General features: G+C 39.3%; 1 protein-coding gene across 1 annotated transcript in view; it reads left to right on the top strand.

Annotated features, from left to right (window-relative positions):
• The first annotated feature begins 1,318 nt into the window (after positions 1-1,318).
• Positions 1,319-12,698, top strand: part of SMIM14 (small integral membrane protein 14) — a 29,656-nt gene continuing 18,276 nt past the window's right edge. Inside the window, exon 1 of the mRNA XM_006759297.2 lies at positions 1,319-1,428. Coding sequence (XP_006759360.1) covers positions 1,354-1,428 — 75 coding nt within the window. The 5' untranslated portion in view covers positions 1,319-1,353. The remainder of the gene's footprint in view (positions 1,429-12,698) is intronic.

Here is a 12,698-nt window from a genome sequence, read left to right as displayed (position 1 = left end):
GAAACCTATGGAGAGATGGGGAGAAGTTGCAGACTCCAGACAGACAGTGGGCCCTGCTGGGGATCAATTTTTTTCTTCTCGTCAACATTATAACAGAACTGTTATTGGAGGACCTACTGTATGTACTTTCTTAGCATTTCTGTGTTTAGAGGCTCCAGAACTGGACAGGTATTAAGCCCTTTATTTATTTATTTATTTTTAAATGTTTATTGATTTCAGAGAGAAAGGGCGAGGGAGAGATAGAAACATCAATGATGAGAGAGAATCATTGATCAGCTGCCTTCTGTACACCCTCAACCGGGGGTTGAGCCTGCAACCCAGGCATGTGCCCTTGACCAGATTCGAACCTGGGACCCTTCAGTCCTCAGGCCGACGCTCTATCCACTGAGCCAAACCGGCTAGGGCGGTATTAACTGACATTTTATTGGCCTAGGGAGGCACAGATAGGGAGGAAGGAAGGACCAGTATTTGTAATTGGACACTTGCCTATATCACACCAGCAGTCTGAGCCCCTTTTTTTCCTTATGGACAGTTTGAAAAGACAGTTGAGAAACAGGCTTTCAAGGGTAACTTTATGTATAAGGGTGGATTATATTTACTTTCAGGGTTTTCTGTGTTGGATATATATAGTCAGTTCTCTAACATGAAGGCTAATCAATTTTCAAAGAAAGGTGTGGACACAGAGTGGCCTCAGAACTAGGAAGTAGTCAGAATTGTTATTTGGTGTTTCCTGCTTCTGGAGAGTTAGGCTACTCAGCTCAGGTTGTCTCTAATGCCACTTACCCTTTCAATCCCTACCTCCCCTTACTTCAGAAAACAGATGGGAAGTAGGTTGCCCTGCTTGTTCTACAACTTGATTTCATCTCAGTATTAACTTGCTATTTCCCCAAATCATCACATAGAAATCTGCCTCATACTTTCCAGCAGCTGTAAAGGATGTACTTATACTATCATTTATTTAATCAGAACCACGGGGATGAATACTTAGCATTGCCATTAAAATTTTTTCCCTTATTTATTGATTTGAGAGAGAAACTTCTATTTGTTTTTCCACTTATTTATGCATTTATTGATTCTCGTATGTGCCCTGACCAAGATTTGAACCCATAACCATGGTGTATCGGGATGACATCCTAACTGAGTAAGCTACCTGGCATAGAATTCATATAATGTTAGTACTAAATTCATAGATATAGGTTATTAATAAATATGAACTAAAAAGGTCTATTTTGAATAGTACAATATATGAAATTTTCTTAGCTTAAGAGAAAAAGTAACTCTGAATGATAGTCTTACAATATTTTTTCCTTTCTCCTAGATTTAAACAGTCAAGTTAAATCAAGCTGGGTAATCATGGCAGAAGGAGGATTCGATCCCTGTGAATGTGTTTGCTCTCATGAGCATGCGATGAGAAGGCTGATCAATCTGGTGAGATGTACAGGACAGTCCTATTCAGAACTGAACTGTACTGCTTCTGCTCTGTTTTTGTGAAAATGTTATGGAAAGATTCTCATCTGATGGTCACTAAAATTATTTCCTAGTTGAAATTCCACAGTGGTTTAAGTTATGGTTAAAATACCAGCAATTATTTTATTAAAGATAAAAACAAATTTCTTTATTTATGTTAGTGAAATTCCCCATCGTTGAGTAACATTCTGCCTATAGTTATTAACTATATGGAGCTTGTTTACCTGATAAAGTGCTGTGAAGTCAGTTTCTGTTAATGATATAGTTCAAATACTACTCCTTCAAATGGCATGACAATAAAAATCTCTATGTAAAGCATTTAAAAATTCAAATTATTTAACAGAGGCAGATTTCTGGCCAACATACTTTGTTTGGATAGTAGTCTATAGACTTTGAAGGAGGTTTGAATTGTGGTGTTTTTAAGATTTCCCTAATCTATAAGCTTAAGTATCGGGCTATTTATGCATTATACTTTTTATGTACGAAAGGAGAAATTTAACCATTATTAACAATAAAACATATTGTTATGTTATACATTATAACATTTTGTTGTTTTAGAATACTCTTGTACAGAGGTATATTGTCATTGGCCAGTTAAAGACAGGCACCAACATTTGCTCAAATATTTGAATTGTTGGTAGTTAATAAGGTTTTCTGCTGACTCGGTGTCTATATATAGTGATCAGAAGTGTATTTCTTGTAAATGATATTTCTTTTAGAATCAGCATATACTAAGACATATGATCCCCAAGAATGCATTAGAGGGAAAGCAATAAACTAAGAACTTATAAATTAAATCTTACTCTTGTGGATATAGAAATATAATGGCAATGTCATATCTGTGATAACTTAATATAAAAATAGATGAGTCTGAGGAAAGAATATTTTAAAAAATATTTTCTCCTGTGTATTCATGAAGTTAAAGAGCTGATAATTTTTATTTCTAAATTCAAATATAAGGCAAACATTTTTTCTAGTTACTGTGATATTAGGAACAACTTTTAGGTCATCTTTTACTCTTTCAACCCCATAGCTAATGCAGAAACAAATCCTTTAAGCTCAAAACATATCCTTAAAAACATATCCAGAATCCAGCCATTTCTCACACCTTCAGTGCAACATCCTGGTCTAATCTAAATCATCTCTTGCCTGGATTATTGAAATTAGCCTTCTTATAGGTCTCCTCTTGCCATACCTGACTCCCCTCAGGTTCTGTCTCACTACAGCAGCCAAAGTGATCTATTTTTTGATAAATGATAAAGGAGTGGGGAAAAGTTGTCCCAAAAGAATGTGATACTCTAAATCTCAGACAAAATATAATTTAAAGCCAAAACAATGAAATGGGACATGGGAATTCCTAGTATATTGACCAAAAAAACTCAGTTCATCAAAGAGATATAAACCTTTATGTCCTGAACAACAGAGAATGCAAAAACTACTAGAAATACAAACAGAAGTGTTTTAGAAGTATCTGAGAAATGCTAGTGAAAGCCATAGGGATGCTTTTGCAGGTTAGAGAGAGAGAGGTATGCAGGTCAGTATATGTTTGTAAGTACATAGAAGCAGTTCCAGGGATATACCTCAGACGCCTAACAGTTACATTGGGGAGAGTTTGAAGGAAGTCGAGTACTATTTTAAGTCCATAGAAAGCATCTAATGTAGGTTTTCCTTTTACAAATGAGGAAACTTTTCCCAGGTGTTGGAGTTGACTAGTGGGTGGCAGGGGATGCTCAATCTGACAGCTTAGCTCCAGGCCCTGCCCTGCTTCTTAGTACCATGTTCTGCTCCACTGCCTGTTGATCTCCTTCAGGCATTTAAAAAGCACTATATTTGAAATCAAGGGTGGTGGGGATGGAGGGACAGCTGTAATACTTTCAACAACAAAGGTAAATTTAAAAATAAGTAAATAAGTCCTGGGATGTAAAAAAAGAAAGAGAAAAGAGAAGAAGAAAAAAGAAGAGGAGAGAAAAGAAAAAAAGAAAAACCAAAGGGGCAGTGGAAGGCTAGGAGAAAGTAGGAGGAGAAAGACTCTTCATTGTATTTTTACTAGAGGCCCAGTGCATGAGTTTGTGCACCAGCGGGTTCCTTTGGACTGGCCTGTGGGATTGGGCCAAAACCGGCTCTCCAACATCCCCCAAGGGGTCCTGGATTGTGAGAGATGCAGGCCAGGCCAAGGGACCCCACCAGTGCATGATTGGGGCCAGGTAGGGGCATGGAAGGTTGGCCAGCTGGGAAGGGACTGCAGGAAGGCTCCAGGGTGTATCCGGCCCTTCTCGCTCAGTCCCAATCAGCCAGACTCCAGCAGCAAGCTAACCTACCAGTCGGACGATCTGCCCCCTGCTGGTCAGTGCACGTCTTAACAACTGGTTGACTGGTCAACTGTCTGCCCCCTGGTGGTCAGTACACATTATAGTGAGCGGTTGAGCAGCCTTAGCATATCATTAGCATATTACGCTTTGATTGATTGGATGACCAGACACTTAGCATATTAGGCTTTTATTATATAGGATGCTTAAAAAGTTGTGAATATGCCTTAGCCCCGTGGTCGGCAAACTGCGGCTCACGAGTCACATGCGGCTCTTTGGCCCCTTGAGTATGGCTCTTCCTAAGCCTTAGGAGTATCCTAATTAAGTTAATAACAATGTACCTACCTATATAGTTTAAGTTTAAAAAATTTGGCTCTCAAAAGAAATTTCAATCGTTGTACTGTTGATAGTTGGCTCTGTTAACTAATGAGTTTGCTGACCACTGCCCTAGCCGGTTTGACTCAGTTGATAGAGCTTTGGACTGCAGATTGAAGAGTCCTGGATTTGATTCTGGTCAAGGTCACATACCTCAGTGGCAAGCTCGATTCCTGGCTCTGGTCGGGGTGCATGTAGGAGGCAACCAATCAATGGTTCTATCACATGGATGTTTCTCCCCTACCCTTCCACTTTCTAAAAATCCAGGGAAAAATATCCTTGGATGAGGTTTAACAAAAACAAAAAAACCTGCAAAACAAAACAAAAGGCTGTGTGAATGTATTGTCTATTCAAATAATTAATTTAAAAAGAAAACTTTGTAAGCACCTTCAAAGGTATTAAAAGCAGTACAGTTATATACAAAAATTTGTAATTACAGACTTTTTCCACTCGAGAATAAAATTTTTGAATGTACTCTTAGGTGATTTGAAAAGAAAATACTATATTTTACAATGTTTGGCTTTTCAATAATTCTAATAAGATTTTCTTCTCTTCTTTGACCTTTTAATTTCTAAACTGGTAGAATTTTTTCTCATCAGAATGTAAAACATACATATAAAAATAGAAAAAGCATGTATGTCTCCTAGGGCTCAGTGATACAAATAGCAATTCAGACTCTTTACTGCCTCATCAGTACTTATGTACGTTTTGATTACTTAAAGTGAGCTTTACCAGAACAAAGAATATAATCTGATTTTCATTCATTGTATTGTCTATCTGCAATATGGACTTTCGAGTAAATGATTGTATCTCTGACTATATTTATGGGAATGTTTTAAAATGATACATTATAGACAGCATTTAAGTTCAAGGTTGATAACACTGCAGTACAAAAAATGCCCCATTTGGGGTGCTGGTGACAAAGCTTTACTTACTCTCTTGGCATGTCTCCTTCCTGTGATTTAATTATATCACTGAGTTACACAAGTGTTAGACTGGTCTTAATGCGGTAGTATTTTGCTGGGTGCATGTATGTTTCTGTTTGTCTCAGGAATGTTCAAAAACATTAAAAATGGAGGTATTGCCCAGCTGGCATGGCTCAGTGGTTGAGCATCAACCTATGAACCAGGAGGTCATGGTTCAATTCCCGGTCTTGCACATGCCCTGGTTGCGGCCTCAGTCCCTAGTGTGGGGTATGCAGGAGGCAGCCGATCGATGATTCTTTCTCATCATTGATTTTTCTATCTCTCTCTCCCTCTCCCTTCCTCTCTGAAATCAATAAAAAAATACGTTAAAAAAATGGAGGTATTATCTGACATTACAGAGATTTTTCTTAGTCTGATACTCTTCAAATACTGTCTAATAGGACTCAAAGGAGGTAGATATGAATATATAGTAAGTCTGTCTCAATTAAAATTAGATATCTTTGTCATGTTACATATAATTCTGTGTTTTATTACTTGACTTAATATGGGAATATACATAGTGATAAAAATAAGGATATTTAGTGATGTAGAATATGTAGTAAGATGCCAACATAAAACCATAATCTAATTATAAGATATTCTTTTATGTTATCTAGTATTTTTTGTCCCCCATCTGAAGTCAGTACTCTTTTTTTGAAAAAAGAGGTATTTATAATTACTGTATCTAGTTTTGGGGTTTTTATTTATTTTTTAAAAAATTATTTCAGAGAGGAAGAGAGAGAGATAGAAACATCAATGATGAGAGAGAATCATTGATCGGCTGCCTCCTGCACGCCCCACGCTGGGGATAGAGCCTGCAACCGGGCATGTGCCCTGACAGGGAATTGAACCATGACCTCCTGGTTCATATTCAACCACTGAGCCATGCCAATTGGGCTATTTTTTTTTTGTTTGTTTTAAAATACTCATATTTCCTTAAACCATACAAACTGCCTGGAGAGGGGCTGTTTTTTTCTTTTCTTTTTTTCCCCCCCATTTCCATTGAAGCCATTTGTAAACTTATTCTGGCTTCATCCTTTCCTACTCCCTTGCCACCACCTCCTTCTCATGTTTTCCTGGCTGGCTGTCTCTTGGTATATAGTTTCTTCTATAATGATAGGTGTTTCAGAAAGAGAGAACAGATGGATTTAGAAATATGAACTTGAATTATGCTCTGTTTTTCCTATTCTCTGTTGTAATCTAAGATTTGGAATGCAGATAATGCTTTTTTTTTTTGCTTGCTTGTTTGTTTTGAGCTCTATTTCAGCTCTAATCTAAATAGTGTAATTTAAACTTCTACATCTTTAATTTACTTAAATTTGTTTCAGTATTAACCCCTTCCCCGGCAGAAACGTGTATACACGTTTTCACAAAATGTTCTTTTTTCAGTCGTCGACGAGTATACTCGTCTAAAAACTTTACCTTCAAAAACCAGCTACATACGTACCATTCTAAATAATTTCATCTAGAAACTTTCTGAGGAAATACTATTCTTAACCACAAAAATGGGAAGAAAAAATAATTACAAACTGTTTTCATAACCAGCATCAAAAATCTTATATAGAACCAAAATAAAAAAATTAGTCTGAAAAAGAAACGTTTTTAACAAAAAAATTATTGGGGAAGGGGTTAAAGTACTATAAGCATGTGATCTGGGAGATCCTTGGACAGATTCCTCTATATGGCCTGACAGCCCTGTGAATTGTGACTAATGTTTTCTGTACTTAAAGAAGTCATATTAAAGACCTATTGGCTTTTACCTGGAAGAAGATATGGGCCTGAAAATCTTAAGAAACCTCTCTATCTAGCAAATACATCTACTACTAGTATATTTTAATTTTTGTAAAATATAAGAATTGATATAAACCATATATGAATATGTTCTTTTGAAAAAAAGCAACCAATGTATTGAAAGTAAGACTGAACTCCTCTGTCACTTCTCCAAATTGGCTTATTTCCTGCTTCTCTAGATGAATTTGGTATGCATTTTCCCAGATCTTTCTAACAAATATATATTTGTATACTTTCCCCCAATTCAATAATAGTATTTAGCATTTCCCATGCTGCTACAAAGCCTTTTTAATCATATGATCAACTTACAGTCTTTATTTTAGTCAGTAAAGGAAATTTTATTGGACTTTGGAGCTGTGCCAGCACAGCCAAGGGTTCAGTGAACCTGGGGGCGTGTGGGGGAGGGGGCGCGGCAGGCGGCAAAGGATGTAGAAAAGACAAAGAGAATAAGCTGGGTCTAGTGCCTGGCTGAGGCCACAGAGAGAGATCCAGACAGCAAGCTGAGCCTTTATTTTATAGCCAGAAGTAAACAAGGTAGTGGTCACCATAGTTACAATGTTCTTGTGAGTTTCACTGTTTTGGCAGCACTTGCTGCATCTCCCTCAGCCCATTAGCTACCCAGGTAAGATCTAGGGGGGTCATAAGGTCAAGCCTAATTATGCTAAGAGGGCTGTGCCCTCTAAGCTGGGACTTGTTTGTGGCTTTGCCAAGGCTTAACCGTATAGCTGCTCCCTACAGACTTCTTTCTTAAATCTTAATGTTTTTAATCACTATCATCAAGGCAGTGGAAGACTAGATACTCTTCCTGTGGTAGAGTTTGTTTTATTTAAAAGACTAGAGGCCCGGTGCACAAAAATTTGGGCACTCGGGGGAGGGGGTCCCTCAGCTCGGCCTGCGCCCATTTGCAGTCCAGGACCCCTTGGGGGATGTCCACCTGTTGACTGAGGCCCACTCCTTCTGGCAGCCAGGGAGCCCTCAGGGGATGCCAACTAAAGGCTTAGGCCCCCAAGGGAGCTGTGATGAGGGAGCTGGGGTGACAGAGGAGCCACACTTTCCCACCCCGCCGCTCTGGGTCAGGTGTCACACGGGACACCTGGGCGGGCCGGCCGCCCTGGGTCGGGTCACACACGATGCCCGGGCAGGCCGGTGGATCACTGCTGCCCCGCCTGGCCGCCCCGGGTTGGGTCTCACACGGGATGCCCTCAGCCCCGGGTCGCAGATAGTAGGCCCGGATGGTGGCAGGGTAGACGGGATGGCGCTGTCCACCCTGCCTGCAGTATGCAAATTAGCCGCCATCTTTGTTGGCAGCTAATTTGCATACCACGCTGATTAGCCAAATGGGAGGCATTTTGAAGTTACGGTCAATTACCATGTTTTTTTATTATTAGATAGGATAACTATTGTGTGTCCTCATGGCACAAAATTCACACAGTGCTAAATGTAGAAAGGGAAAGACAAAAGGTCTCCCCGAGTTCCCCAACTCCTTATTGCCACTTTATCAAATTTGAACTATTAACAGTTTCTTTTATATTGTTCCAGTTATTATGGCTATATAAATAAGTATCCCAAACCTTAATGGCATAAAACTACCTTTTATGGACTTCACAACCCGTGTGTCAGGAGTTCATACAGAGCGCAGTGGTGGTTTATCTGCTGTACAGCATCTGGATTCTTAGCTGGAAGACTCAGGCTGGGAGCTGGAAACATCTGGAGGCTTTTGCTCACTCACTGTCTGGCAGTTGATGCTCATGGGCGGCTGAAACCCTACCTAGTACTGTCAGCAAGAACACTTACATATGGTCCTTTCAAGTGGCTGTGTGGCTTCATCACAGCGTTGTGGCTTTGTTCCAAAGAGGATTGGGGAGGAAGAGAAGCAGGCTGCAGCTGGCAACTTGTTATGATGTAGCCTAAGTCACATACATTCAACACTTCTGCTAAAGTCATGGTTGTAACAGTCACAAGCTTGCTATTGGGTTCAAGAGTAGGGGAAATAGACTTCATTTCTTGACGGGGAGTGGCAAGATTCTGGAAGACTGTGTGACTGGTAATAGTGCTATGGCTATTTTTAGAAAATATAACCTGCCACGTATATCTTTCTAGAAAATTGCCTTACATAGGAGAGATTATAGTATGTATACATTTCTACAACTCCCCCCCCCCCACTTCATATATCTTTGCATATTAGCAATATCTTAGTTCAGGCTGCTTATGAACAGAAATGTATTTCTCATAGTTCTGGGCTGGAAGTCCAATATCAGGGTGCCAGCCTGGTTGGGTTCTGGTGAGAACCCTCTTCCGGGATGCACATGGACATCCTCAGTTGGTGGAAAGAGGGTGAGAGAGCATTCTGGGGGCTCTTTTATAAAACCACTAATCCCACTCATGATGGCTCCACCCTCATGACCTAATCACCACTGAAAGTTCCCATCTCCCAATAGGGGGTGAGGATTTCAACATACAAATTTTGAGGAGACCACACATTCAGTCCAAAACAGCAAATCAAAGTCAGGCTTATTTTTTTGTGTATGTGTGTCTTTTTTTTGGCCTTTCTTTTTAATAACACATAAAATATGTGAATATCTAAATTATTATCGCATGAAGCGATACAGAAATATAGAGCAAAATATCGAAGTCCTATTGCCCACACCCCCTCCCTCCATCCCACCTCACGACCTCATTTGCTTGCTTGGCTGGAGGTTGCATTAAGTTTGTGGACTTTCATATACCTATGTATTTATGTATATGTTTTTATATTTAATAAAAACAAACTGTACCATATTGGTGTAGCATATAAATTGTACTGTTATCTTACCAGTGCCCATAAATTGTGCGATGATTTTTGGTTCAGTAAATTAACCAAATTCAGATAGTATTTTGTAGGATTAGGGAAAGTATGTGCATGTCACATGGTCAAAGCAGCCCAGCCTATTAGTGTTAGACATTTAAAAAATATTTTCAAGAAAAACCGAAGATGGCGGCATAGGTTAACACCAGAGATTGCTGCCTTAAACAACCAATTCAAATTAAGCTTGATCCAGGGAAAGGACAACGTCCAGAGCCACAGGAGGGCTGGCTGGGTTGCATTAAGTTTGTGGACTTTCATATACCTATGTATTTATGTATATGTTTTTATATTTAATAAAAACAAACTGTACCATATTGGTGTAGCATATAAATTGTACTGTTATCTTACCAGTGCCCATAAATTGTGCGATGATTTTTGGTTCAGTAAATTAACCAAATTCAGATAGTATTTTGTAGGATTAGGGAAAGTATGTGCATGTCACATGGTCAAAGCAGCCCAGCCTATTAGTGTTAGACATTTAAAAAATATTTTCAAAATATTCAGTCTTGCCTTTACCTGATTATTTGAAGCCTTGAGGCTTAAATGTGAATATATTATTGTGGTCCATCAAAATTATGTTTGTTAATGTTGTAGGAAAATATGTAGAGATGCTGCTTAATCATTGAGGACTAAATGTGCTCAGAAATATTAGGTTTTAGCTGATCTCCCATTTGAAACACTGAACTTCTGCAGTGGTGTGATTATGCAGAAATACTTGAATTGAATGTACTTTGTCATTTCTTTAAAATTCCCCTCCTAAAAAAGGGCTTCTGTTGTGAGTGGCACGCATAGAGCAGCCTGATTAAAAAAAAAAAAATTTCCCTCCTGTTGTCCTAGCCAGTTTGGTTCAGTGGATAGAGTATCAGCCTGGGGACTGTAGGGTCCCAGGTTCGATTCCGTTAAAGGGCACGTACCTCGGTTACAGGTTCCCTGGCCCTGGTCAGGGTGTGTGCAGGAGGCAATCAATTTGATGTATCGCTCTCACATCGATGTTTCTCTCTGTCTCTTCCTCTCCCTTCCACTCTCTAAAAATGAGTGGAAAAATATCCTTGGGTGAGGATTAATCAAAAAGTAAAAATAAAATTAACCTGTAATTGGGGAAAGTGTAGCAAAACTTAAAATGCACATACCTTTAGTATTCTAGTAATTTTTATATGCCTTATCCTAAAAAAATTAATGAAGTATGCAGGAATGTATTTATAGGAACATTCACCATAGCATTGTTTTTCTTTTGTCAGAAGGGGGGGCGGGGTGGGGAGAGAGAGAGAGAGAGTAGAACATCAGTGATGAGAGAGAATCATTGCTCAGCTGCCTCCTGCACACCCCCACTGGGTATGGAGCCCAGAACCGGGACATGTACCCTGACCAGGAATTGAACTGCGACCACTGAGCCACACCAGCTGGGCAGCATTGTTTTCATATACAAATTTGGGAATGATGCAATTAAATGGAATACTGCACAGCCTTAAAATTTATATAGAATTGGGTTTGGTCATTAAAAGATTTGCAACTAGTTGTTGAGTATGGCAAAAAAGTAGCAAAATAACATGAAATGTTCTATTTTATAAAATTATGTGTACATGCATATGTATATTACAAAAATGTATGTCTGGAACACATTTAACCAAAATGTTAACAAAATGGTTATCAGTGGATTGTGGGATTTTGTGTATTTTGCTTACTGCTTGATTCCGACTAACTACTAGAACATACTGAGCAACATCGGAATGTAGGAAAATTTTTTAAAGTCACTGTTTTAATATGTTTTTATTTATTTCAGAGATTGGAAGGGAGAGGGAGGGAGAGATAGAAACATCAATGATGAGAATCATCGATTGCTGTCTCCTACACGCCCTCTATTGGGGATTAAGTCCGCGATCCCGCATGTGCCTTGCTGGGAATTGAACTGTGACCTCCTGGTTCATTGGTCAATTCTCAACTACTGAGCCATTCCAGCTGGCCTGTTTTGTTTGTTTGTTTGTTTTAAGAGACTTTATGTTTTTATTTTCTATGTGAGATTCTCCACCCATCTTCAAATCCATAATGTAGAGTCTATTTATATGGCTATGTTTCCTAAATCCCAAATTGAAATCCATGACCTGACATTGATGACCATTTCAAACAAGCATGTCAAACTTAAAGGCTAAGATGGGCCAAATAAACAAGGTTTAAGTTTATGTGGGCCACAAAAAAACAAAAGCTTCCATTTTCATAGAAACGTAGGTTTATTTCGATAGAGACATGCTGAATACAAAGGGCTGAAATAAATGAGTAATCGTTAACATAAAACAATAGAACATTTTAGTAAAAATTAATATTTTTTCTTGAACATTAACTTACCAGACACTGAATAATTGCAGAAGTTAATAAGCGTAACACAAATAAACCTATTTTTCTTTTCTCTGAAAGCAAAATATTTCCTGTTGTGCACACCAAACAAGTCAGTACAAGACTAATGACATGGCAATCAGCTGCTAAAATATTCGATGCTAGTAAAGCAAAATATTGCCTGTTGCACACACCAAACAAGTCAGTCCAAGACTAATGACATGGCAATCAGCTGCTAAAATATTCGATGCTAGTATTAGTGTAGAGAAATGGTGCGCCGGTGTGTAAGGGAAATTAATGCAGCACGATTATAGTAGTCAGTCATTAGCAAACGTTGTAGTTCGTTATTAATAACTAGAGGCCTGGTGCACAAATATTTGTGCACTGGGGGGGAAGGGGCCCTCAGCCCGGCCCGTGCCCTCGATCAGTCTGGGACCCCTCGGGGGATGACTACCTGCTGGCTTAGGCTTGCTCCCCAGGGGGTTGGGCCTAAGCTGGCAATCAGAAATCCCTCTGGCAGCCCGGCAGCCCTCAGGAGATGCCCACTTGCCAGCAGGGAGCAGACCTAAGCTGTAGTTGGACATCCTTAGCACTGCTAAGGAGGCAGGAGATTCCCAGGAA

This window comes from Myotis davidii, unplaced genomic scaffold, assembly GCF_000327345.1.
Source record: "Myotis davidii unplaced genomic scaffold, ASM32734v1 scaffold235, whole genome shotgun sequence".
In the NCBI taxonomy this organism is placed as follows: domain Eukaryota; kingdom Metazoa; phylum Chordata; class Mammalia; order Chiroptera; family Vespertilionidae; genus Myotis; species Myotis davidii.
Note: the sequence above shows the minus strand (reverse complement) of the source record. Positions and strands in the feature narration are given on the sequence as shown.